This window comes from Hypomesus nipponensis, chromosome 9 (genome assembly GCF_054491055.1).
Source record: "Hypomesus nipponensis isolate SF chromosome 9, ASM5449105v1, whole genome shotgun sequence".
In the NCBI taxonomy this organism is placed as follows: Eukaryota; Metazoa; Chordata; class Actinopteri; order Osmeriformes; family Osmeridae; genus Hypomesus; species Hypomesus nipponensis.
The window spans coordinates 2,497,501-2,525,000 of record NC_140369.1 but is presented as its reverse complement, the minus strand read 5'-3'; the positions used below and the strand labels follow the sequence as shown (position 1 = coordinate 2,525,000).

Below are 27,500 nucleotides of genomic sequence, written 5' to 3'. Positions count from 1 at the left end.
ATGGAGTGAAGCGACATAGACGCGCAAACTTTGTACTAATTTTGGTTTGCCCCACCAAATCTCACTCCAAGGGGTTTGAAAAGTTGGCAGCCCTGCAAGCGTGTGTGATTGTGTGTGTGATGTGATGTTGGCTGTGTGTGTGTGTGTGTGTGTGTGTGTGTGTGTGTGTGTGCTGCATTAGCTGTGTATGTGTCAGGGGGTACAAAAAGGCAGGCAGGCAGGTTGAATGTCTGGCTCTAGGTCTGGGTCAGTCTGGGTCCTGTTTGGTTCTAGGTCTGGTTCTGTTCTAGGTCTGGGTGTGGTTCTGGCCTGGTTCTAGGTATACCTTGTACCAACTCAGCAGGGAACATGTATCGTCCATCAGTGGTCACAGCTCTCTCTGTAAGAACCAACACGGTTAACAAGGCTGGCCTCAGACATGCTGCTCTGCATAGACACACTCCCCTCCCTCCCTCCCTCCCTCCCTCCCTCCCTCCCTCCCTCCCTCCCTCCCTCCCTCCCTCCCTCCCTCCCTCCCTCCCTCCCTCCCTCCCTCCCTCCCTCCCTCCCTCCCTCCCTCCCCCTCCCCCTCTCCTCCCTCCCTCCCTCCCTCCCTCCCTCCCTCCCTCCCCCCCTGCCTCCCCCCTCCCCTCCCCTCCCTCCCCCCCTGCCTCCCTCCCTCCCCCCCTGCCTCCCCCCTCCCCTCCCCTGCCTCCCCCCTCCCCTCCCCTCCCTCCCCCCCTGCCTCCCTCCCCTCCCCACCCTCCCTCCCTCCCCTCCCTTTCCCACCCTCTCTCCCTCCCTCCCCTCCCCCCCCTCCCCTCTCTCCCTCCCTTCCCCCCCTTCCCCTCCCTCTCCCACCCTCTCTCCCTCCCTCCCCTTCCTCACCATGGTTCACCAGGAAACGTAGTTTCTGGATCACCGCCAGGTTGCCACTCACTCTGTAGATCCCGTCTGTCTCCAGACCTGCAACACACACACACACACTCACAGAATTAGAAACACAACCACACACACTTAGAAACACACTATGTTAGTACAAAACCCCATGTGATGATGGTCTTTTCTCCTCTGTGGTAGGTATGAGGTCTACAGACCCGCAACATAGTCTGACGTTTCAATCATGATACGCTGCTGCATTGTACTGATTCTGTACTTGACTGGTTACGGCTGCTCTGGAGAGATGTTATAATCTCCACAGAGTGTCGAGTAGATGAGATGTGGCTGCTATGCTCTGTGCCTGAATGCCAAAATACTGCACAAGTACACACTTCTGATTCTTGATGTTTCTTATGTACTTTATATCTGCACAGTCGAATGTCGTTTTCGATAAACGAGTCTGATGAATGAATGTTACGGACTAGCTGTGGTGAGTGGTACTGAGGCTGGAAAGAGCAGTGGAACAGGAAGAAGGAAGTTGTCGTAGAATTCTCGGTTGTCTTCTGAACAACAAGAATTATAAATATGTCTCATGACTGTATCTGGCTCAGCTATGAATATCTTAAATTTTTGCCAACTGACGTTGTGTCCTTGGGCAAGGCACTTCACCCTACTTGCCTCGGGGGGAATGTCCCTGTACTTACTGTAAGTCGCTCTGGATAAGAGCATCTGCTAAAGGACTAAATGTAAATGTATTTACACGTGTTTGTGTGTCTATAAGTGTGTGTGTGTTACCTCTCTTCTCCACAGCCTGGGTGCAGAGCCGGACGAAGCGAGGCACTGAGCTCTTCTCTCTCTCACACAGGATCTCCAGACTACAGCCAAACACCTGGTCTGCACACACGCACACACACACACACAATGAACAAACATTCAAAAAACAAGTATAGTTTCAACTGTCACAAAGTTGGTGTTGATTCATAATGTCATATTTAGCTGTCTTATCAGGACCAGAAGGTCCTTTAAGAATAGTAAACAAAAGGAAAAAAATGTGGGTCCTCAAAAGTTTAAGTGCTATTTCTAACACTTGCTTGCTTGCGTGCATGTATGTAGTGTGTGTGTGTGTGTAGTGAGTGTATGTGCATGCACAGTGTGTGTGTGTATGTGTGTGTGCACGCCTCACCCTTGATGAGGCCCTTCTCCTGCAGGGCCTGGAGAGGAGGCCTCTTCATGATGAGCTTCTTCAGCCTGCTCTTCACCCTCTTCTTCTCTGTGTTCTCCAGGCTGGAGATGGAGCGAGGGACTGCAGGGGGAGGGAGAGGAGAGGAAGGGGGAGGGAGGGAGAGGAGAGGAAGGAGAGGGGAGGAGAGGAGGGAGAGGAGAGGGGGGAGGAGGAGGAAATGTAGAAAAAAGATGTATGGAAGTAATAAATGAATGAAAGAGATGAGAGATGGAGTGAGAAAGAGTGTCAGAGAGAGAGAGTGACAGAGAGAGATAGAGAGAGTGTGGGAGAGAGTGACAGAGAGACATACGTGAAGACTTGACCCCCCTGCTGTCGTCCTCGTCTCCACTGTGGTCCAGCATCTCCACGCTGCCAGCCCTCCTCAGGGAGTACAGCAGCACGTTGTCCAGAGGGTTCTCATGGTCCTGCACACACACACACACACACGGACAGATGCACAGACAGACAGACGCACACACAATTACATTTTGTTCATTTACCAGATGTTAATAGACATACAGACAGGCAAGGCAGACAGATGAATAAACACAATTCTGATTCTGATTGACAAAAGGACAAAGAGACACACACACCCACACACACACACAGGAATACACACACACACCCACACACACAGGGTGTAAGACCCACCAGTCGTTGTATGACACCCTGGATGGTTGTGTACCACTCGCTGATCAGAGACAGAGTGTCGGACTGGAGCAGGAACTCATTACCCGTCACCGTCCTCAGCTGAAAAGCACAACACAGTGAGGTTAACACTTAGCCTAGCGCTTGTCTGACTTCCCTAAGCTTAGCCTAGCGCTTGTCTGACCTCCCTTAGCTTAGCCTAGCGCTTGTCTGACCTCCCTTAGCTTAGCCTAGCGCTTGTCTGACCTACCTTGCTTAGCCAAGCTTAGCCTAGCCTAGCACTTGTCTGACATATCTTAACTTAGCCAAGCTTAACCTAGCCTGACCTAACTTTGCTTAGCCTAGCGCTTGTCTGACCTATCTTAGCTTAGCCAAGCCTAGCACTTGTCTGACATATTTTAGCTTAGCCTAGCCAAGCCTAGCCTAGCACTTGTCTGGCCCATCTTAGCTTAGCCTAGTGCTTGCAGACAGGTGGTGTCTGTGTGTGTTGTACCCTGAAGACTCCCTTCTTGCTGGACAGGTCGTTGGCCCAGTGCAACTGAGCTCCTCGCAGGTCCACACTGCTCTCTGGACGGCTGTTTCCTGGTCTCTATGGATACACACACACACAACGTATTGAGGCTGCCCTCTAACCATACACACATAAAATCTAGAGGTAACACTCCAACCATTCACACACTACACGCACACACACGCACACACACACACACACACACACACACATCGTCCTACCCAGCTTGAGGGGGTCTGAGCCTTGGGATCCTTGAAGAACACCAGGCTGTTCCCCACCAGAACCACCCAGGCCTGGCTCCAGTTCTTCCTGCCACACAGAACACAGAGGCTGCAGGCTGTAGGTCTAGCCGTAAACATCTCTCTGTAGGTCTAGCCGTAAACATCTCTCTGTAGGTCTAGCCGTAAACATCTCTATAGGTCTAGCCGTAAACATCTCTCTATAGGTCTAGCCGTAACATCTCTCTGTAGGTCTAGCCGCAAACATCTCTATAGGTCTAGCCGTAAACATCTCTCTGTAGGTCTAGCCGTAAACATCTCTCTGTAGGTCTAGCCGCAAACATCTCTATAGGTCTAGCCGCAAACATCTCTATAGGTCTAGCCGTAAACATCTCTCTGTAGGTCTAGCCGTAAACATCTCTCTATAGGTCTAGCCGTAAACATCTCTATAGGTCTAGCCGTAAACATCTCTATAGGTCTAGCCGTAAACATCTCTCTATAGGTCTAGCCGTAAACATCTTTCTATAGGTCTAGCCGTAAACATCTCTCTATAGGTCTAGCCGTAAACATCTCTGTAGGTCTAGCCATAAACATCTCTCTATAGGTCTAGCCGTAAACATCTCTCTATAGGTCTAGCCGTAAACATCTCTCTATAGGCCTAGCCGTAAAGATCTCTGTAGGTCTAGCCGTAAACATCTCTATAGGTCTAGACGTAAACATCCCTACCTGAGTTTCCTGCCTCCCTCTGCAATCTTGGTCTTGTTCAGAAGCCCCGCCTTCTCCAGCTCCTGACGACATCACGGAGGTCAAAGTTCACTAGGGTTCCTAGGTTACTAAGGCCGTGTTCACACTTGACTTTATTTTTTATTTTTTATAAAGCGCTGCCTTCAGCGCCCTTTGAGTGCCTTTTGCCTTTTCAGAAAAGCACTGGGTGACGTCAAGCGCCTTTCTGACGAGAAGTCTGTAACCTGAACGGGAATCAAGACGCTTGACGTCACCCATTACTTTTCTAAAAAGTTGAGAAAATTGAACTCAAAAAGGCGTCGGGTGCTGCGTTTTTTTAGTAGTTTTCAAAAGGCGGCCGCTTTTTCAAAAGACGTCTGCCTTTTTCCCTTTCCCATAGGGTTGCATGTAAAAAGGCACTGAAGGCAGCACTTTTTTTCGGAAAAACTAAGTCAAGTGTGAACACGGCCTAAGGCCAGCATGGGCACGCCAAGTCTCAGATAATTTTTGAAGCAAATGTCTAGCTTGTGGAGGGTGAGAGTGAGGGTGTCTCACCGGCGTGGTTCCGTCAGGGCTGTCGGGGGAGCTGACTGGAGATGGGGGCTCCACTATGATGTGGGTCCCGTTGTAGGAGAAATCCCTGCCCTGCAGAGACAGGGAAGCACCAAGACAGGAGGTGAGAAGGGGAGGGGTGTGTGTGTGTGTGTGTGTGTGTGTGTACCTGGCTCTGGGACTCAGGCAGGGTCATGGTGTGTGTGTGTGTGTGTACCTGGCTGTGGGATTCAGGCAGGGTCATGGTGTGTGTGTGTGTGTACCTGGCTCTGGGACTCAGGCAGGGTCATGGTGTGTGTGTGTGTGTGTACCTGGCTGTGGGATTCAGGCAGGGTCATGGTGTGTGTGTGTGTGTGTACCTGGCTGTGGGATTCAGGCAGGGTCATCTGCCTGAATGTGTGTGTGTGTGTCTTCGTGTGTGTGTGTGTGTGTGTACCTGGCTCTGGGATTCAGGCAGGGTCATGGTGTGTGTGTGTGTGTGTACCTGGCTGTGGGACTCAGGCAGGGTCATGGTGTGTGTGTGTGTGTACCTGGCTCTGGGACTCAGGCAGGGTCATGGTGTGTGTGTGTGTGTACCTGGCTGTGGGATTCAGGCAGGGTCATGGTGTGTGTGTGTGTGTACCTGGCTGTGGGATTCAGGCAGGGTCATGGTGTGTGTGTGTGTGTGTACCTGGCTGTGGGATTCAGGCAGGGTCATGGTGTGTGTGTGTGTGTACCTGGCTGTGGGATTCAGGCAGGGTCATGGTGTGTGTGTGTGTGTACCTGGCTGTGGGATTCAGGCAGGGTCATGGTGTGTGTGTGTGTGTGTGTGTACCTGGCTGTGGGATTCAGGCAGGGTCATGGTGTGTGTGTGTGTGTACCTGGCTGTGGGATTCAGGCAGGGTCATGGTGTGTGTGTGTGTGTGTGTGTACCTGGCTGTGGGATTCAGGCAGGATCATGGACAGGGAGTGGCTGAGTGTATTTTCTCCATGCAGGAGGGCGGAGTGACGTCGCTGGACATCACCATTGTCATGGGCGACAGTGTTGCCGTGGACGACAGTGTTAAGAGTGTCGGAAGAAACTGCACGCTGCATGCTCTTCAAGGGTCAGGGGTCACGGGTGGGCACAGAGAGGGAGACGTCATGCACTGATTGGCTGCATATTACACCACACCATCCCACATCAGGTACACGGCTCATTCAGTGAACAATCCAGATGCCGCATAGCAATGTGTCAGACCCGCCCAGGTGGCATGCTGGGTGAGATAAATAGAGTTTCATCAAGGTGAACCCACACTGATCCACATTACATTCTAGGCTCATAACCTCTTCCAGAGATACTAAAGGGATTTCATCCCCCCATCCCTGTCATTCCTCTATCCCTCCAAGAGGAGAGGAGCTGGAGAGAGGAGAGGAGACGAGCTGGAGAGAGGAGAGGAGACGAGCTGGAGAGAGGAGAGGAGACGAGCTGGAGAGAGGAGAGGAGACGAGCTGGAGAGAGGAGAGGAGACGAGCTGGAGAGAGGAGAGGAGACGAGCTGGAGAGAGGAGAGGAGACGAGCTGGAGAGAGGAGAGGAGACGAGCTGGAGAGAGGAGAGGAGACGAGCTGGAGAGAGGAGAGGAGACGAGCTGGAGAGAGGAGACGAGACGAGCTGGAGAGGAGAGGAGACGAGCTGGAGAGACGAGAGGAGACGAGGATGCGCCACTAGTCTTGTTCTGCTCCAGTTCTCTCTGAAGGCTGAGAGGCACAGCAGCGCATCATGGGGAGATGCACACACACACACTCAACCATGTTGCCCCCACACACGCTAACTCCCAAGCATGTTTGCATGCACAAAAAAAACATTTAATAGCATTTCCCTTTTTCCAGTTAACTCGATAAAGGTCTCCACGGTAACCCAGAGATTACAGGCACATGACGTCCTCCCAGCTCTGCGCTGTTCTGTCTCTCTGTCACAGTGCTTCATTTGCAGCGACGTGATTGGAGGGCCCAGAAAGTTGCCTGGGTAATCACCTGCACCTGTGGTTTCACGGTTTACACCTTCCAACACAGCCTCACCCTGACGCCTCCCTCACACACACCCTGCTGGACTGTAGAACCTGGACGGCCACAGCCCTTTGTTTCCTACCCCGTCCCATCCCCCTGGTGTGGGGGACTCACAGGTGAAAGACCCTCACCTGTCTGGACTGCCAACCACTCTCTGGGTTCCTCTGACCTGGGTGGAGGAAGTCTGGAGACAGCTGCATACAGGACACACACACACACAGAGAGAGCACACATCACAGAGAGAGAGAGAGAGAGAGAGAGAGAGAGAGAGAGAGAGAGAGAGAGAGAGAGAGAGAGAGAGAGAGAGAGAGAGAGAGAGAGAGAGAGAGAGAGAGAGAGAGAGAGAGAGAGAGAGAGAGAGAGAGAGAGAGAGAGAGAGAGAGAGAGAGAGAGAGAGAGAGAGAGAGAGAGAGAGAGAGAGAGAGAGAGAGAGAGAGAGAGAGAGAGAGAGAGAGAGAGAGAGAGAGAGAGAGAGAGAGAGAGAGAGAGAGAGAGAGAGAGAGAGAGAGAGAGAGAGAGAGAGAACACATTATTGACACGACTGAACACAACCTGGTCCCAAAAGACCGCCTTTTCTGTGAGACATTCCAGATGAATAACTTCTTCTTCTCCTCACTCAGTATCAAAGCATTATTGTTATTCTGCTAAACAAGGAGGTAAGGTCATGAACTCAGTACTGAAAGCAGAAGTGTTTGGACTGGACTGAAATAGAGTGTAAAAACAATATGCCATCTAACACAGTATGGACCACAGACAGTCATGGACAGCCATCTAGCACAGTATGGACCACAGACAGTCATGGACAGCCATCTAGCACAGTATGGACCACAGACAGTCATAGACAGCCATCTAACACAGTATGGACCACAGACAGTCATAGACAGCCATCTAGCACAGTATTGACCACAGACAGTCATGGACAGCCATCTAACACAGTATGGACCACAGACAGTCATGGACAGCCATCTAACACAGTATGGACCACAGACAGTCATAGACAGCCATCTACCACAGTATTGACCACAGACAGTCATAGACAGCCATCTAGCACAGTATGGACCACAGACAGTCATGGACAGCCATCTAGCACAGTATTGACCACAGACAGTCATAGACAGCCATCTAACACAGTATTGACCACAGACAGTCATAGACAGCCAGTATAAGAGGTAGCCCTCTCAGACCCAGTCGAGTGCGGGCCAGGCATTAGCAGGTAACACAGCGTTTCACAGTTTGAGAAATCCTCTGAATGCAGAAACAGGATGAACCGACTCAGTTCTTGTGAGTCATGGTTGCATGACACCCATACACGCACACAGGCACACACACACACACAGGCACACACACACACACACACACACACTTGAAGACACGTACACACTTGAAGACATGTACACATTGTTTTGCTTTGTTTTCAAAGATTCAAATAGTTTACGGTTAAAACTGTTTCCTGTGACAGGCTGGTCTCTTGGTCTAAGTTGAGCACTTTCTCCCTCTGGCTTCTCTATCACAGCCGGACAGGATCCTCCAAAGAGAAATCTGCATTCACTCACCTCACTCATTCACTCACCTCACTCACTCACTCACCTCATCTAACCTCTGAGAATGACAACATCAACACTCTGCACACTCTGACAACATGTGACTCCAACCAGAACCACACGGAACACAGAACCACACAGAACACAAAACCACACAGAACCACCGGAACAACATGGAACACAGCACACAGAAACACACAGCACTACTTGACAAAACCACACAGCAGACAGAACCCAACAGAACTCACAAGACAGCTGCTGGAGAGTGTATCTGTCGGGACCAAAGGACCAACTGAGCTGGAGCCAGCAGCTACAGTTCTGGTTTATCCTGACGGGTCGGAGGGTTGTGGCTCAGTCCTTCTCATCTGAAACTACTTTGCCCTCTCTTCTCTCCCTTTCCTCGTCTCTCTCTGTCCCTCTCTTCTCTCCCTTTCTGCTTCCTCTTCTCTACAGGGAAGTGAGCTGCTACCAGCTACCGTCATTCACACAGCTCAACTAGGAAGCTGAGCTGAAGAACTTCCTCATTCTGTCTGGTCTCTGAAGCAACCACAATGATCTCCCTTGACCCCTGACCTCAGCACCACCGAGGGAAATTCACTTCTGATCTCCTCATGTCTGCAAGGGTCCAATCCTCAGGTCAGATCGAGGGAGTCGTGTATCACAAGTGTTCCAATATGCTTCAAGAACCCTTACAGATCCCTCAAGAACCCTTGTGTGGTGTGTGTGTGTCATGGTCTCCATGTTGGTGGGTGTGGCCAGGGCTCCCCAGCCCCCCTGAGGATTAGCCTGCAAGGCGTGGTAGGATTACTGCTCCAACACACACACCATTACACACATTGTTACACACACACACACAGCGTTGGTTACACACACGCACACTGTTACACACACATACACCATTACACACACTGTTACAACCACAGTTACACACACCATTACACACACAGTTACACACACACACCACCACACCCCCACCATTACACATACACACCCCCACCATTACACACACACACTATTTCAGGGAAATAAATAAATAAAGGGCCTGGCAGCTAGAAGGATGTAATCCCCTTTTTAATTTGGCTTCGCTGGCCGTGCCTCTAATCCGCTACATGAGGCAGAGTAGGTCCTCTGGCTGTCTGCCAGCAGCACGGGCAAGATGTGTGTGTGTGTGTGTGTGTGTGCTGAGCAGAGCTGAAGAGTGAGAAGTTGTGTGTATGTGTGTGTGTGTGTGTGTTCGAAAAAAGTACCACACTATGAACCAGTTAAACGGATACAAACTCAGAATGAAAACTAATTCATTTCCTGTGACTGCCAACGGTCTGGTTCTGCATGGAACAACAATAATTTGCAGCCAGTTTTCTGACAAAAAAACATGACAGTAAATACAATATAGTAGATTAGTAGTAGTTTCTGTCTCTCTCCCCCCCTCACCCTCCCATTGACCTGTTTGTGGTTTGGTGGGCCTTTAGTGTGTGTTCATAAACAACCGTTAACCCCTGTTCTGCCACGGCCCACAGTGTGTGTGTGTATGCGTGTGTGTGCAGGCTGTACCCGGAGCAGGGTGCCGTGCCCTGGGCCGGGGAGGGGTAGAGACAGGTGGTGGGAGGCCCTGGGGAGGGTCTGGGTCTGGGCCTGGTTCTGGAAGGGGCCAGCCTGGAAGTGACACAACCAGAGTTAACTCTAACACTGGTGCCGATCACCTTAGAGTACAAACTGACAGCTACAGCGAGACAGACAGCGACAGGCAGACAGACAGGCAGACAGACAGACAGGCAAACAGACAGGGAAACAGACAGACAGGTACCCAGGTAGGGGGGTCCTGGCGAGCCCTGCGGGGGGGTTTCCAGGACCTCTCCTGGGTGATGCTGTTGATGTAGAAGCAGCGGCCTGATGCAGAGTCTGAGTACTGCTCCCAAAGGCCCAGAGTCTGGAGGGGGGGCTGGCCGGGCGGAGGGCTGGGGGGCTGGGGGCCGGGGGGCTGGCAGCCCTGCCTCCTCTCCAGCTCGCTGGACAGACTACACTCCAGCAAGGACTTCTGGGTAATGTAGTCCTGGCCTGGTACCTGGGTGCAGGACGGGAGGGAGAGATGGGTGGGTGTTAGGATATGAAGGACAGATGATGAGGAATGGTGTACTGTAATGTGAGGTCGGAGAGATAAAGGGGTTATGAACCCAGCTACCACAGAGGAGATTAAACAACAGCTTATAGAAACACAGTCATTTACATTCAGCAGTCAGGATCAGAACAACCATCTTCAACCCTCCCCAGCAGTCAGGACCAGCACATCTGTTGGCTGGGGTATATATATGTATGTATGTATGTATATATACTGTAATTATAGGGGAGAGAGAGAGGGAGAGAGATAAATACACACATATATATATACACATATACGTCTGTGTCTATATTTATTGTGTGTAGTAAACCCTGGTGCCAGCCTGGACTCATCCACTTATGTAACACGCTCAATTCTGATAATGACAACGGACTCTGTTGTAGGTAGTTAGCTAATGATAGCCAACTGGCGGTTTTCCACCGTCGATAGAAGCCCTCAATATTGCTAGCTGGTTGTAGACACTGACAACAACTACACTATCGTCTTCAACGCAACACACACCACTTTCCCTGAACGCTGTTGACGGCGGCAACGGCATCACATTAACAGGCCAGTATATTGTACGAACACTGTATCACATGGAACTCTGAGGCATTGCAGCACAGGACTGAAACTAGAATCAGAAAAAAGCAATTAGGCAACAAGATGTAATTTGAAGTGTTCAAAGGGTTGTCCTCTCTCTCTGTCCCTCTCTGTCCCTCTCTGTCCCTCTCTGTCCCTCTCTGTCCCTCTCTGTCCCTCTCTGTCCCTCTCTGTCCCTCTCTGTCCCTCTCTGTCCCTCTCTGTCTCTACTAGGTCACATTAAGGGGTCAGGGAACAGCCTGTGTTGCCTCAGAGAGTTGACAGACTGAGCTAGCAGTGGAAACAGACGCACACCCACATCCTGCTCTCACCTTTACAGGAAACAGAGACAGAGAGACAGAGAAACAGAGAGACAGAGAGACAGAGAGAGACAGAGAGAGACAGAGAGAGACAGAGAGAGAGAGAGAGAGAGAGAGGCGTGTGTGGTCTCTGCTGCCCGAAAAGGCAGTCAGACCTGAACTTTGCTGTCGAGACCACATCCCCTCCTTTGCTACATACTGAAAGTCCTCTGTGCATGTTACTCATGTAGATTCACCCTCTACAACATCTGGAAGATCAGGAGATTCCTGTCTGAGCATTCCACCCAGCTGCTAGTCCAAGCACTGGTCCTCTCCAAGTTGGACTACTGCAACTCGCTTCTCGCCGGTCTCTCAGCATGTGCAACCCGCCCTCTGCAGAGGATTCAGAACACAGCAGCCCGCCTGGTCTCCAACCTACCCAGATGCTCCATAACCCTAACCCTAACCCCACCCCGCTCTTCATCTCCCTCCACTGGCTTCCCATCACGGCCCTGGTACCGACCTTCCGAGCGGTGAACGGGACTACATCAAGTTTCTCCTCCAGCCTTACACCCCCACCCACCACCTACAGTCTTCATCTGACAACTGTCTGGTGGTCCCACCACTCAAGAGTGGCCGCTCCCAACCCAAGCTGTTCTCCTGTCTGGCCCCCCAATGGGGGAATCACCTCCCCACCTTCATCAGAGACACTGACTGTCTTCCCACCCTCAAGAAAAGGCTAAAGTCACACTTGTTCCGGGAATACAACGGTGCTCAGGAATGATTTGCTGGACCTGATGTTAGTTTCCTTCAGGAAAACAATGACTCTTATTGAGAGACTTGTTGCTCTTGTTGGTTAGTTGTAACTGATTTAACTACTTGTACCCGCCACTCCAGCTCTTTAGAGGATCATGTTGTTTAACTGTAATCTGTTTATCTACATGCTCTTCTGGTTCTACCCAATGCTACTTATTTACTTTTTTATAATGTAGCTATGCTTCATGTTTCGGCTACCCACAATGTTTGGGGCTATCTCGCTGTTTATGATCATTGACCTATGCACTTTTTGAAAAGCTCTCTCATGGAAGTCGCTTTGGATAAAAAAGTCTGCTTAATGAATACATGTAAATGTAAATAAATGTGTTGATTGAGGAGCTAACCCAGACACAACACAGCTGCAGTGTCTCTGAACCCTCTCAGCTCACATGAACACTGTCAGTTATCCCCATGTGACCAGACTGCTACAGCTGGGGGAAGGTAAGTGTGTACATCAGTGTGTGTGTGTGTGTGTGTGTGAGTGTGAGAAGGAGTACTTGTGTGTACATTAGTGTGTGTGTGTGGGTGAGAAGGAGTACTTGTGTGTACATTAGTGTGTGTGTGTGTGTGTGTGTGTGTGTGTGAGAAGGAGTACTTGTGTGTACATTAGTGTGTGTGTGTGTGTGTGTGAGAAGGAGTACTTGTGTGTACATTACTGTGTGTGTGTGTGTGTGTGTGAGAAGGAGTACTTGTGTGTACATTAGTGTGTGTGTGTGTGTGTGTGAGAAGGAGTACTTGTGTGTACATTTGTGTGTGTGTGTGTGGGTGTGTGTGTGTGAGAGAAGGAGTACTTGTGTGTACATTAGTGTGTGTGTGTGTGCGTTTCCAGGGAAAGAGAAGCTTATGACCTGGATGTGGCAGTAAATCCAGCTTGTGTGTGTGTGTTTATGTATACCCATGAGTGTGTGTGTGTACCTGCAGATAGCTGTGCCTGCAAGGCAGCTCTGCCGTGTCCCACTGGCTGTAGTACTTCTGCGGGGCCCTGAGATGGGGGGCCCTGCTGATGGTCATGCCCCCCTGGCCCCCTTCCTGCTCCTCGTAGGGGTTCTGGGGTAGGCTGGTGGAGCTCCTGCTACGAGGTATGGAGGCTCCCCACCCAGGGCCCCCGCCGGGCCCCCCTCTGGGCACCAGTAGGTGAGAGGAGGAGAAGGAGGAGGCAGGGCAGAGGGATCCTGAGAGGGGCAGGGAGGGCCCCTGGCCTTCGCTGCTACCTGGCTCCGCCCCCCGCCAGGCATTGTGGGAGTTGAGGTTCTCCATGGAGCGGCAGAAGGTTCTGGTCGCTGTGGAGACGGGGAGAGATACAGCAAATCAGACTCTTTATCTCTCATTATTTCCCTCCATCTCCTCTCAATTTCCTTCTCTTTTTCCCCTTTCTCTAATTTCTCCTCTTCCTCTCCTTTTTCCCCCCCCCCCCCCCCCCCCTCCCTCCCTCCCTCCCTCCCCCTCTCCTCTCTCTCTCCTCTCTCGTATCACATCTTTTTATTTTTCTCTTTCCATGTCTCCCTGTTTGTCTCTGCCTGTCCCCCCACAGGCCTCACCTGTGTATTGGTCGTGAGGAGCGAGTGAGGCCCGCGAGGCCCCCTCAGGACCAGGGGTGGGGGTACTGGCGCGGTGCTGCGGGGCCCGCAGGGGGGCGATGGGCACCTCCACCACGTACGTGGCTGGCACGTACAGCGGCTTGGTCTTGCTGGCCGCCCCGATCCTCTTCACCTGCCACCAGTCCCCGTTGGTCTTCCGGAGCAGGATGAAGCGCTCCCCCTCCCGGATGCACACCTGCCGACCGTCGCCCCCACGGTACTGGTAGTCGTACTGGGCCTCCAGCACCACGGTGCCCCGCGGCACCCCACACACACTGCTCCCCCTGCTGGCTAGCGCCGGCATGGCGGCCGAGGAGGAGGAGGAGGAAGGGGAGGAGGAGGGGGAGGAGGAGGAGGAGGTGAGGGGGCGACGCCAGCTGCTGGACAGCATGCCCCTGTCAGAGGACGCCGGGGAGGGCGGCGAGGCCGGGGGGGCGGGTGACGCTGGTCGTACCGGGGACTCTGGTGCTGGTCGTACCGGGGGCTCTGGTGCTGGTCGTACCGGGGGCTCTGGTGCTGGTCGTACCGGGGGCTCTGGTGCTGGTCGTACCGGGGGCTCTGGTGCTGGTCGTACCGGGGGCTCTGGTGCTGGGCACTGGTGATGGGAGCCAAGCCAGGTCCATGCTCTGAAATAGACAGAGAACAGAAGGCTTCGCATGGGCATAGGGAGACTTGGGCAGGGCAGATACACACACCACCTCCTCTCACACACACACCATGCAAACACAGCTAGCTAACCATGCAGACTAACATCAAACAGTCTTATTGTGTTATAACTGAGCTAATTTACCCCTATCTAGACCACACTCAGTGGAACACGGATAAACGTTGAATAAACAGATTTTGTAATCTAATCTGATCACTAATCGGATTAATGATGAATGAAATAGTGTTCACTTGTTACAATCCATCCTACAGACAGGAAACTAAATGCAAATCTCGCCGGGGTCTGAACAAACTTTGACATAAAAACTCAAAATAGTTTGTAGTGTTTGAAATCCACAGACTGTGAAAGGATCTCAAAGACAGAAGAGCACAGCAGAGGATTGTCACATCATCTGATTTAAAATCCCAGAGTGGGATGAGGGATACAGCAGGTCACCCTTTCTCCCACACACACACTTCCAAACACACACACTCCCACCCCAGAAATCAGAGAACTAAACACCAGGTAATTACTACAGAGGGTTCACCCCTCTAATGTTCCCTGGATAAGACATTAACTCTGGACTGGACGGGAGGGCAGGGTGAGGTTGAATTGAAGTGGGAGGGAAGACAGGAGGAGGTGGGGGGGAGGGGGTGGGGGGAGGGGAACTTTTAAACCTTGTAGAGAGAACCAGGACAGAGAGAGAGAGAGAGAGAAAGAGAGAGAGAGAGAGGTTAATTGGCAATTGAAACAGGACGTCACCAAAAATCATGGCAACCAAAAGAAAACAGAATATATGTGGTCACTGTTCGACAGGTGAGGTTGAGACAGAGGTGCACTTCCTCCTACAATGTGAAACATTCAGTGATGTAAGAAATGGTTACTGGAACAAATTCCACTCTGTAACCTCAGATTTCAAAGGTCTTGGTCACCTCTCAAAGGTAAAAATACTCCTAGGAGAAGGAGACAGAGCATACCTTGCTGCCCAGTATGTATCAGTATGCCACAACCTGAGAGACAGTGAGTGACCTGGACACACAATGCACACACACAAAGCACAAGCACAACATATACCGTGTGTGTGACTGACGTGTATGTGTATATATGTATATATAATAAGGTACTTAAGGTTATGGTAAAGTTTCCTTTAATCTTTCAATTCAATTGAATTTGTCATGTTTGATTGATATTGTATTATCCGGTAACATCAATAGTATACTGACATCAATAGTAACGATATGAATATTGTTTTGTGTTTTAATATTGTGTTCTGTGGTTCCAGCGTTGCTTTGGCAATATGAACATTTGTTTCTTAATGCCAATAAAGCCAATTGAATTGAATTGAATTGAATTGAATTGGAGAGAGAGAGAGAGAGAGAGAGAGAGAGAGAGAGAGAGAGAGAGAGAGAGAGAGAGAGAGAGAGAGAGAGAGAGAGAGAGAGAGAGAGAGAGAGAGAGAGAGAGAGAGAGAGAGAGAGAGAGAGAGAGAGAGAGAGAGAGAGAGAGAGAGAGAGAGAGAGGTAAGCTCGAGAAAGTATGTGTTCAGACTACATCAGCTGACCAAATGAAGTGGTGAAGCGCTGCAACCACAGTCATCCTGAACTCAAGTCAACAAGTCTACGTGTCTCCAATCTCCAACCGCCTTCAATAACATGCTGTTTCTGCAACTATGCTGTACTGTACAAATATGCCTTGTTAGATGGAGAGATACAGATTCTGGTGTGTGTGTACGTGTCATGTCTGTACGTGTGTGTGTGTGTGTGTTTGTATGCCTGCGTGTATATATGTTTGTGTGTACGCGTGTCTGTATGCGTGTAAACACGTGTCTGTGTGTGTGTGTGTCTGTGTCTGTGTGTGTGTGTGTGTGTGTGTGTGTCCTTGGAGCAGACTCAGGACCCTGGACAGCCACGGGGCCGTGCCACTGTCAGCATCCCTCCTCGGGTCCCATCATGGAAACAGACACACGGCTGTCTGGAGCCAGCTGCCCCGAGAGCCATCTCTCTGGGGGGTCTACCACCGAGGGGGCAGCACCACGGCAGAGGGGTTTGTAGTGTGTGTGTGTGTGTGTGTGTGTGTCCAAAGCCGATTAGGTCGGGGAGCAAAAGAGCCTTTTGAGACTTTACCTCCTGGAGAAAGAAGCTAATTTAGTTTGAAACCTTTTTTTGTTAAACCTTTCCTGTAAAATAAACAACGGCTCTTCGGATTTAATCCAGTCAGTAAACTATGCACTTCTAATCTCTCGATTTTTTATCTTTCCGTCTTCATGCACAGTAATTTGTATGTTGGATGTGTTTGGATGAAAGTGTCTGGTAAAGGAATAAGATGTATAACGTGACTGTTGGGGAAGTTATCTTCAACGTTTCAGTAAAAAACTGAACACTAACAGCATCAGGATCTCTGACTCGTGCCCCTCTCATTCGAAGTCAGATGAATTCACATTCACCCTGTCCATGTCTCTGCATACGGAAAAACATGCTTCCCTCACATTTCCCGGGATTAAAAGCCCAGTATCTGAGTGTGGGCGGCCATGACAGCTAGTCTGTGAGAGGACAGCAGGCCGACGGAGGAGAGATGGCTAACTAGGACAGGCGGACTGGCAGGAGCACACTGCCCTGGGCAGGGGGGGGGGGGGGGGGGGGGCGGCTCCATCAGTACTGTGGGACTCTGGCTCTGTTGCCCCAACGACCCAAACAGAAAGAGAGAGCCATATGGTGGCAGGACAAACACACACAACGCACACACTAGGAGGGAGAGAAGGAGATAGAGATAGGGAGAGCGAGAGAGCGAGAGAGTGAGAGAGAGAGAGATTGTAACCCTGAGCTAAGGAGGCATTTTATCTTTTATCTTTTTAGTCGTGCATCTGAGAATCTGCAGTCAAGCGGACTGCATGCCTGCCATAAAGGGAGAAAGAGAAGAGGAGTATCTAGCTGGTGCTCTCTCCGTCTGCTGAGTCTGTCTAGTTTTTTGTCTCTGTCGCTTTTGCTATCTGTCTCTCTTTTGGGCTCTCTCTCTCTCTCTCCCTCTCCCTCTCCCTCTCTCCCTGCCACCCCAGGGGTCAGGGTAAGTCAGGGGTGAGTTAGAGTTGAGGTGGAGGGGAGTCCGGGTGAGTTAGGGGTGAGGCAGGTGGAGTCAGGGGTGAGGAGGGGGGAGGCAGGGTTAGGCCCTCAGTCAGGGACCCTCCTCAAGCAGTCCATCTGTCCAGTCTAAACCCTGTCTGTCATTAGGATAAGACACCTAGAGACCAGGGAGGGAGAGGAGGGGCGAGGGGAGGGAGAGGAGGAGAGGGGTGAGGGGAGGGAGAGGAGGAGAGGGGTGAGGGGAGGGAGAGGAGGAGAGGGGTGAGGGGAGGGAGAGGAGGAGAGGGGTGAGGGGAGGGAGAGGAGGAGAGGGGCGAGAAGAGGGAGAGGAGTGGAGAGGGGTGAGGGGAGGGAGAGGAGGAGAGGGGTGAGGGGAGGGAGAGGAGGAGAGGGGTGAGGGGAGGGAGAGGAGGAGAGGGGTGAGGGGAGGGAGAGGAGAGGAGGAGAGGGGCGAGAAGAGGGGGAGGAGGAAAGGGGTGAGGGGAGGGAGAGGAGGAGAGGGGTGAGGGGAGGAAGAGGAGGAGAGGGGTGAGGGGAGGGAGAGGAGGAGAGGGGCGAGAAGAGGGAGAGGAGTGGAGAGGGGTGAGGGGAGGGGAGGGAGAGGAGGAGAGGGGCGAGAAGAGGGAGAGGAGTGGAGAGGGGGTGAGGGGAGGGAGAGGAGGAGAAGGAGACAGAGGAGGATAGGGGAGAGGAGTAGAGATCTCACCAACGCATCAATGCTGTACACGCCTGACCACACACACACACACACACGCAATCTCATTCTTAATCCCACTTGACTGATCCTGGATCAACTGACTGAACCCTCACCGACCCTCCACCCCTCCTTCCCTCATCCATTACTCCATCCATCCCACCATCTCTCCCTGCATCCATTCTTCAAACCCTCCCTCCCTTAATCCTCTATCCTTCCATCCATCCCTGCTACCCTCCTACTCCACCACCCTCCTACCCCCTTACCTTATCCACCTCTTCCCACACCACCCCCTAACAACCTACCTTCCTCCCCCCACTCCCCTCCCCCGCCGCCTCCTACACCAGTTAGCGTGCCAGTCGCAGCCTGGCTCAGCATGTCTCATTGATCCAGTCATTGATCCATGTTCAGATCAGCTGGAACTACAGAGCTAGTATTAGAGTAGCTCCCTCTTTCTCCACCTCCTTCCCTCACCCTCCCTCTACGCCTCCCTTTGGAATGTGTAGCCCTGGTTTAGCCCTAACCCTGTGTCTAGGACTGAAACACTGTTCATTTCTGAGTAGTTCTGTAAAGTGAGAGAAGGAGGATATGAGAAGAGAGAAGTGTTGAGACTGGTCCTGGTTAGACGTAGAGAAAGGCCTGGTTGAGAGTTGAGGCTGGGGTGAGGTTGGAGTGAGGCTGGGTTCAGACTGATCTAGAGTTATGGGAGAGGCCGGGCCAGAGGCTAGGGAGAGGCTGATCTGAGGCTGGGGTGAAGCCAGGGTGAGGCTGCAGTGAGGCCGGGCCAGAGGCGAGCCTGCAGCTCATTGATGTTGGTGGTGAAGAGCAGGGGGATCATTGATCTAGCAGGGTGAGAATGTGCTGTCACTAGCGATCAGGACAGGCCCACTTCCAACTCCCTGCAGCCTGGGAGGGTGCTGCTGGGGGCTGGGAGGGTGCTGCTGGGGGCTGGGAGGGTGCTGCTGGGGGCTGGGAGGGTGCTGCTGGGGGCTGGGAGGGTGCTGCTGGGGGCTGGGAGGGTGCTGCTGGGGGCTGGGAGGGTGCTGATGGGGGCTGGGAGGGTGCTGATGGGGGCTGGGAGGGTGCTGCTGGGGGCTGGGAGCGTGCTGCTGGGGGCTGGGAGGGTGCTGCTGGGGGCTGGGAGGGTGCTGATGGGGGAAGTGCATCAAAACCTCCACAGGCACGGCCGAGGCAGAAACACACACACCTCAACCGGAGACAGTAACACAGAGAGAAGGAGACAACAGTAGGATAAACAAAGATACTGGCATTAAAGGAGAGACAAACAGACAGGCAGAGAGAGACAGAGAAAGAGAGATACAGGCAGACAGACAGACAGACAGACCGACAGAAACAATGAGAAACAGAGAAAGAGAGATTTAATGCTGTCCAGGGACAGTTTAGAGTGCTTCTCAGCACCTAAAACACGACTGTGAGAATTTCACATCAGTTGCCTGATGTTTAACCATCTGTCATAGTACAGCAGGAGGTGGGGGGGGGGGGGGTCAGAGAGGAGGGGGGGGGGAGTGCTGGTCTGAGCCAGGGCAGAGAGCAGAGAGCAGATCAGAGGGGTGCTAGTCTGAGCCAGGGCAGAGAGCAGAGAGCAGATCAGAGGGGTGCTAGTCTGAGCCAGGGCAGAGAGCAGAGAGCAGATCAGAGGAGTCACTCATTCATGATCCCACTGCTGCCTGTCCTGCTCCCTCTCCTGTCAGAGGGTCTCTGCTTCAGACACTCCCACCATTGACAACACACACACATCACATATCACACACAGACTTGAGCACGTACACAAACTTTCACAATCACGTACATAACCATTGAAAGCATTATGCCCTACATGGACCAATATCTAAATATAATATAAAATAGTGTAATCCTCTCTAAACTCCAGCGGACTTAGACCGCATACGCCTCTCTCCTCATGACCGCCCCGCTGACCCAGGAGTGAACGACCGGGATAGAACCTTCTACTGTTATTGTCATCATAATAATAATAATAATAATAATCACCATGTTCGTTTAGAGGATACTTCCATCCAAAGCAATGTACACATTGGGGATTTGAACCTGTGACCTCTTGACATGCAGTCTAATGACCTACCACTGATTTTATACACAAGGCAGACAGTTTCTAATCTTTCAAGGCTCAGGCGGCCATGAGCTCATGCGGGCCACCGGGGAAAATGCCAGCTTTGTTTTGGAAGGTTATGAAACAGGAGTATTGAAATGCCTCAAATTGATCCTGAGACTCCAACCCTGGCAGTTCCAACAGTCCATTATATGCAGAGTAAACGTAGCTTAGTCAAAGTATGCGTGAGTAAAACATGTAAATGTTCCACTGAAAGAAAGAGGTCGTTGAGTCATCTAGCCTTATCAAGTAAGGATTGCTATGTACCATCAGACCCATATTTTTCCACCGCCCATCAGAGAAACTTTATTTGAGAGAGGAAGCCTACATTTGACTGATATTAAAATACAGGGACTAAACGGTTTCGGCTATAAACGGTTTTAAAGTGCCTCAAACTCTGAGCACGCTCTCAGCAGTTGAACAACCCGCACAGATCGAGTCACAGACAAGTTCTCATTGTTCTAACCGGAAATGAATGCTACTTTGGTTAACGAAACTCGACAAAAGTGATGGAAGTGAGGACTAAGGTGTTGGTGACGAAATCGACCACTAAACCACTGCGGCTAAAGGGTGCAGAGGAGTGGGGCCTACTCACCCAAAACCAACTGATTGTAAATCGTGTTAAGTTGTTACCGTTTGACTTTGAAATAAAAAATATAATGTTCCGTCTTCGTCGCCTGTCCTGGATTACAGTAATGCCTCCCGTTTTCACGTTTAGAGCAAAGAGTCGTCATGAGCCAACCACTCTAGTATACCTTGACACAAAAACGAATTGGCGATTGAATTACATTAAACTGTCACAAATGATTGCTTGATGACAATTATATAATGGTATGGGCCAATAACATAACTTGGCTACTTAATGCATTTAGTTGGCTGTTATCTAAATAGATGGCGTTTAGGACGTGTCTACGGTGTCGACAACTGTCAATTAAAACTGAACAACATTACGAACCGTCCCAGAAAACATCTCAAGTCCCATTTTGCGGTTGGCACGCGCCAACACCTGCTGCTCCGCACGCGACATCAAGAGTTGCACACTGGCAGGGTGTATATTTTTTGTCAAAGTATTCCAATAACGTATTAATATAATATTACTGGTGTGAATTTTCCCTCTCAATATGTAGGCTATGTGCACAAATCTACTCCGTCCTGTCGTACACTGATGATTAGGTTACAACTTTGAACAAATGCATATTTTATAAGTTTTAGTTTGGACGGGGAAAACATCTAGGCCTACTCCGTATGACAAACATTATTTAAATTGCTGTAATCTCACCTTCAGGACCGCGGATCGGTGAAAGCCATGTAAGCTATTTTCACGCAAGAGAATTGATGCCCTCGACGGTTAAGGTCCTCGGATCGGAAAAACGCTGCGAGATGCGCTTCTCCGTTTTATCCACGCTTGCGTTAGGGACCCTACTTCACAGGCTACATGCCAACTGAAAAAAGTGCGCCTATCCTAAAGTGCGGTTCCATACAGTTGCATGCATTCAAGTAGAAATCAACTTAACTTGTTCTGAGAAAGGACTCGTTAAGAAAATAATAAAAACCACATACGGAACATTGATTGGTTTACATATGGTTTTACACAAACCAATCATTTTAGGGCAGGAAGCACAACGCCGGGTTGTTTTAGAAAACTGCAACACCGATGGGGGATGTAGTCCATCACACTGGCGGATTTTATTGTGGAACAGGAGCTAGTGCCCTTTGAAAAACTACAACAGGCGCCATTTTCAATTGTACCGTGGTTGCCTCAGCCACAGTGAAAGCATTGCGTGGAGCGATCAAACCGTCACCGGCAAAGTTACATGTTGTCAATCATACTTCTAATTTTTACATCTCAACCACGTGTCATCTCTCCGTAACACAGTACCAGTTTAATTCCGTACGAGCGGCTAGATGAACCTGTTCGTAAGCGACGGTAACCCACATTGTGTCAAGGTGTTAGCAGTGTTAGAACTTACTGGAGTACAATGTAACGTTCAGCATGTTAGCCACGAAGGTAAGCAGACTTGGATGCAATGCTATCTAGCTAACTTGCTAGCTAATGTTCCCAAAATCTTTCAAGATCTGTATCTCTATATTAGTCATGCCAAGACTGCCTGTTAACGATCATTTTCCCGTAGTAGACCTAGCTTGCTAGCCATATAGCAAGTTATTTTCTTTCAAGAGATTACTGACAACAACAGCTGTTCCAGCTAGCTACAATCCATGCTTTCCAGTCACAAGTTGTGGCTGAAATATTAGTGCTAGTTCTAGCTATGCGGCTCAGGGTGTAGAACTCTGCTTTCACACATCCAATACTAGGTTTAAAAAAGATAAGCTAGCGGTCTAAAAGTATTTTAGGTTAGTGTGTCACTTGTGTCTTTGGTTTTCGTGTCTTTCAGAAAGCTAACCATCTATAGATAACATGTGTAGCTAAATCAGCGACACACAAATGGTACAACTAACATTGACGGTTATGTGGGTACATTTCTTTACAGGTGTTCTTCCTCAGGGTTAAACCCAGAGAATGACAGCTGTAGGTTAGTAAGGCAACCTCGTTCAGTCAGTGACACCTCAAAGATAATCCAGCATTTTAGCGTTAACTTGTGCTTTTGAAACATATTGCACCGTGGACGAATCCAGCTAGCCACTAAAGCTACGCTACTATGTAAAACGCTGTTTATCCCAGACCAGAACTCCACTCATTAGTGACATTGCACTGCCAAGCACTCACAATACGGGAGTATTCTGGTCATCTAACACAAGCTACCGAGGCGGGTGAATGGCTGTGTGCTGGAGGGTCATGTCACTTGTTTAGAGGATGATAATACCTTAGACGCAGCCAGCGGTTTCATGGTGGAACTGATTGTCTCGAGCAGAGATGAACTTTCTGTCTGTGAGATCCTCGTGACGCTCAGCGCACAGACGGACAGGGCACTGTCAGGCACGTGGGAACAATGCATGGGACACGCATGACGCAGGGATGTGAGCATGTGGAAATACACGCACACGTGCACTCAAACACAGTGCACACGAATAACAAATACCCTCCCACATACAAATGTGCACATAAATATAGACATGCGCACACACACACACACACACACACGCAAATACAATACAACAGTGTGTCAACTGTTTTAACACCCAAAGATAGGACACGCACACAGCTCCCGCCATACCATGGCTCCCAGTCTCGTGAGTCATCTCCTTTTTCATCATTATGGTATGGATTACAAATCTTCCTTTCATCAGATTTCCCAGTGATCATCTTCAGATTAGGAAGACTGAAGCAACTCTGAGCTCTGCTCCATACTCCTTAGTGGTTGCCATGCAGACAGATGTGCCCACGTCATCAAAGTGTAACTGAAATTAATTTGGGTTACAATGGCTTAACTCATCAATCCTGGTCTTGATTCTGATTAATATTGGTGAATTTGTCATTATATATTAAGCGGAAGTAAATCCAGATTAATTTTTTGGTCCAAAACCTTCGACGTATAAATGCAGTGTGTGTGATTGTGAGTCCATGAGGACACGTGTGTGATGCGTTTCCTGTGTGTCCCTGACGTGTGATGCGTTTCCTGTGCAGAGAGAGTGGTTCCCTTCCTGAGTCGTCCTACCCTGCCGGCCCTGGCACTGCCCAGCGGAACCCTCCTCTTCAGCCCAAACACCATCTGCCAGTCAGTACCTACCTACCCTACCCACCCACCCACCTATCTACCAAGCTTTCTATCTACCTACCCCTTCACAGGACAGTCTCCTAGTATCTCCTCTCTCTCTGTCTTTCTTTCTTTCCTCCTCGTAGATTCTCCATTACAGTATTATATATATATTTTTAATTCTGTTGTCATTATGGGGCTGTAGGTGGGGATTGTGGGGAAACAGTATAGGAGGAAACATAGCAGTGTGTGTGTGAGGTGTGTGGGTGTGTGTGTGTGTGTGAGGAGTGTGTGTGTGTGTGAGGTGTGTGTGTGTGTGAGGTGTGTGTGTGTGTGAGGAGTGTGTGTGTGTGAGGTGTGTGTGTGTGTGTGTGTGAGGAGTGTGTGTGTGTGAGGTGTGTGTGTGTGTGAGGAGGGTGCTGTGGCTAATGTCCTCATGTGTGACCCCCCAGGTACCTGTTTGAGCTGAGAGGTCAGGAGGCCAGTGGGCTCAGTAACCAGTGGTTGGAATGGGAGGCCACTGAGCTCCAGGTACGACATCTGGTACCTCGGGGGCTTGCCGGGCTAATGCAGAATAGTTAGAATCCAACCCAGGCCCTGCATCCAATGCATGTCATCCCCTCTCTCTCTTCTCTTATGCCACCAAAAATATATCTTCAAGTCTAGTAGGACCGACCTAGCATGTATCATGAAGCAAACATCATGGAACACTTGGCATGTATGATCTAGCAAGTAGCATATTGTATCTAGCATTTAGTACAGTGTAATAGTCTAAGTCTATCTAGTATTTAGATACATACTGACACGTTCAGGGATGGATATAGCTCAGGGGATGAGTACTTGCCTTCTGTACTTTCTATCTGCACCGGCACGACGTGTGTTGAAGGAAAAGTAATTTTGAACTGTAACAAGGATAACCAGGCGTTACCCTGTGTCTGCAGCCTGCACTACAGCTTGCCCTCCGCCAGGTGGTGCTGCAGGGAAAGGCAGCAGAGGCCTCCAGCACCCTCCAGGCTCCTCTCCACTTCCTGAACCAGAGCCTGAGCAAGAGGACTGCCCCGTTCCTAACATCCGTACGTCCACATAGACACACACACGTGTGTGTGAGTTAAGACTGGGTTGGATTGAGAGCAACTCTGTCGGTGTGTGTGTGTGTGTGTAAGAGAGTTCAGGCTGGGCGGTATTGATAACTGTACTGTGTGTGTAAGAGAGAGTTCAGACTGTACTGTAATGATAGCTGTACTGTAATGATGGCTGTACTGTAATGATAGCTGTACTGTGTTGCAGGAGGCTGTTTCCGTAGCTGACATTGTCCTCTGGGCTGCTCTCTACCCTGTCCTGTCTGAACCCAGCCTGGCGCAAGGTGACTCACCCAACCCTCATTTAATGCTATTGTCTCTCTCTCTTTCTTTCTGTCTCCATTCACTGCCTCTCTGTCCCTCTCCATCTCTCTCTTCGTCTCTCTCTCTCTCTCCATCTCTCTCTCTCCATCTCTTGCACGTGTATTGACCTGTGTTCTAATAACTGTATTGATGCAGTCAAAGTAAACACAAACACCCATGCAGACTACAGTGCTGGCAGCATAGCGCCGCAGAGATTGTTTCTGAATATCAGCGTAAAGTAATACTATAAAATACTTTCCAAACTAAGGATACCTCATACCCTATCTAGCTAATGACCCCGTGTTTGTAAGAGCATCTTATTCACGTGGCAGACTCTTGCATTGAAAGTGTCGGTGGGGTAAAGGTGGGGTCATGACCCAGGTGGGCTGAAGATGGGGTCAGGACCCCAGGTGGGGTGACGGTGGGGTCAGGACCCCGGGTGGGGTGAAGGTGGGGTCAGGGCCCCGGGGGGGATGCTCTGAGAACATAGTGTTGACGTGTGCTGGGGTCCACAGCGTTGCAGGGGCTAAAGAGCGTGCAGGGCTGGTTGGAGCGCGTTGGGGCGCTGCAGGCATGCAAGGCTGCTGCACGCAAGATCCTGCAGGGACGAGGGCTGGAGGCCCTGAAGGGATACCTGCAGAGACAGCCAGCCCCACAGAGCCAGCCAGCCACACAGAGCCAGCCAGCCCCACAGAGCCAGCACAGAGACAGGCAGCCTTGCAACAGCCCGCCAGAGGTGAGACTGTCTTGACTTGACCCAGAAGTAAGACTCCACTGGTGTGTTGACTGACTGGTGTGTGTGTCGTGTTACTGATTAGTGTGTGTTGTGTGTCTTTACTGACTGGTGTGTGTGTGTGTGTGTGTTCCTCTCCCCAGGAGGAGGAGGGTCAGCGTGTGATCTCTGAGGAGGAGCTGCAAACAGCAGCCCAGACCTGGAGCAGAGGCTTGGAGGGCTCCCCTGCCCCCTCACCCAGACAGCACCCTATGTAGGCCCTGCCCCCTCACCCAGACAGCACCCTATGTAGGCCCTGCCCCCTCACCCAGACAGCACCCTATGTAGGCCCTGCCCCCTCACCCAGACAGCACCCTATGTAGGCCCTGCCCCCTCACCCAGACAGCACCTTATGTAGGCCCTGCCCCCTCACCCAGACAGCACCCTATGTAGGCCCTGCCCCCTCACCCAGACAGCACCCTATGTAGGCCCTGCCCCACCCCAGACAGCACCCTGTGTAGGCCCTGCCCCCTCACCCAGACAGCACCCTATGTAGGCCCTGCCCCCTCACCCAGACAGCACCCTATGTAGGCCCTGCCCCACCCAGACAGCACCCTGTGTAGGCCCTGCCCCCTCACCCAGACAGCACCCTATGTAGGCCCTGCCCCACCCAGACAGCACCCTATGTAGGCCCTGCCCCCTCACCCAGACAGCACCCTATGTAGGCCCTGCCCCACCCAGACAGCACCCTGTGTAGGCCCTGCCCCCTCACCCAGACAGCACCCTTTCTTTGGATTAGAACATCTGTGGAAATAAGATATTCTACATTACACACACTTGCTAACCCTAGCCCTTGCTAGCTTGCCTGACACGGTGTGTGTGTGTGTGTCCCAGTCTGCCTCAGGAGGGGAAGAGGAATGTCCTGCTGACTAGTGCCTTGCCGTACGTCAACAACGTTCCTCACCTGGGAAACATCATAGGCTGTGTCCTCAGTGCTGACGTGTTCGCCAGGTACTGCTCCTCCTCTCCTCCCCACACCTCTCTCCTCTCCTCCCCACTCCTCTCTCCTCTCCTCCCCACTCCTCTCTCCTCTCCTCCCCACTCCTCTCTCCTCTCCTCCCCACTCCTCTCTCCTCTCTCCTCCCCACTCCTCTCTCCTCTCCTCCCCACTCCTCTCTCCTCTCCTCCCCACACCTCTCTCCTCTCCTCCCCACTCCTCTCTCCTCTCCTTCCCACTCCTCTCTCCTCTCCTCCCCACTCCTTTCTCCTCCCCACTCCTCTCTCCTCTCCTCCCCACACCTCTCTCCTCTCCTCCCCACTCCTCTCTCCTCTCCTCTCCACTCCTCTCTCCTCTCCTCTCCACTCCTCTCTCCTCTCCTCCCCACACCTCTCTCCTCTCCTCCCCACTCCTCTCTCCTCTCCTCCCCACTCCTCTCTCCTCTCCTCCCCACTCCTCTCTCCTCTCCTCTCCACTCCTCTCTCCTCTCCTCCCCACACCTCTCTCCTCTCCTCCCCACTCCTCTCTCCTCTCCTCCCCACT

At 51.1% G+C, this 27,500-nt stretch overlaps 2 protein-coding genes across 2 annotated transcripts in view; one reads left to right on the top strand and one right to left on the bottom strand.

The window, feature by feature from the left end:
* arhgap9 (Rho GTPase activating protein 9) overlaps positions 1-14,092 on the bottom strand; it is a 19,193-nt gene extending 5,101 nt beyond the window's left edge. The window contains exons 1-16 of the mRNA XM_084705399.1: positions 13,630-14,092; positions 13,007-13,371; positions 10,104-10,361; positions 9,851-9,952; positions 6,890-6,952; positions 5,645-5,809; positions 4,736-4,825; positions 4,184-4,245; positions 3,461-3,548; positions 3,222-3,317; positions 2,732-2,830; positions 2,391-2,505; positions 2,042-2,161; positions 1,654-1,752; positions 868-945; positions 326-379 (exon numbers count right to left, since the gene is read on the bottom strand). Of these exons, the coding sequence (XP_084561525.1) occupies positions 326-379; positions 868-945; positions 1,654-1,752; positions 2,042-2,161; positions 2,391-2,505; positions 2,732-2,830; positions 3,222-3,317; positions 3,461-3,548; positions 4,184-4,245; positions 4,736-4,825; positions 5,645-5,809; positions 6,890-6,952; positions 9,851-9,952; positions 10,104-10,361; positions 13,007-13,371; positions 13,630-14,059 (2,284 nt within the window). The 5' untranslated portion in view covers positions 14,060-14,092. The remainder of the gene's footprint in view (positions 1-325; positions 380-867; positions 946-1,653; positions 1,753-2,041; positions 2,162-2,390; positions 2,506-2,731; positions 2,831-3,221; positions 3,318-3,460; positions 3,549-4,183; positions 4,246-4,735; positions 4,826-5,644; positions 5,810-6,889; positions 6,953-9,850; positions 9,953-10,103; positions 10,362-13,006; positions 13,372-13,629) is intronic.
* Positions 14,093-21,964: 7,872 nt separating this feature from the next.
* Positions 21,965-27,500, top strand: part of mars1 (methionyl-tRNA synthetase 1) — a 14,644-nt gene continuing 9,108 nt past the window's right edge. The window contains 8 exon segments of the mRNA XM_084705927.1: positions 21,965-22,221; positions 23,797-23,887; positions 24,319-24,397; positions 24,808-24,939; positions 25,154-25,229; positions 25,764-25,984; positions 26,125-26,234; positions 26,855-26,971. Of these exon segments, the coding sequence (XP_084562053.1) occupies positions 22,119-22,221; positions 23,797-23,887; positions 24,319-24,397; positions 24,808-24,939; positions 25,154-25,229; positions 25,764-25,984; positions 26,125-26,234; positions 26,855-26,971 (929 nt within the window). The 5' untranslated portion in view covers positions 21,965-22,118.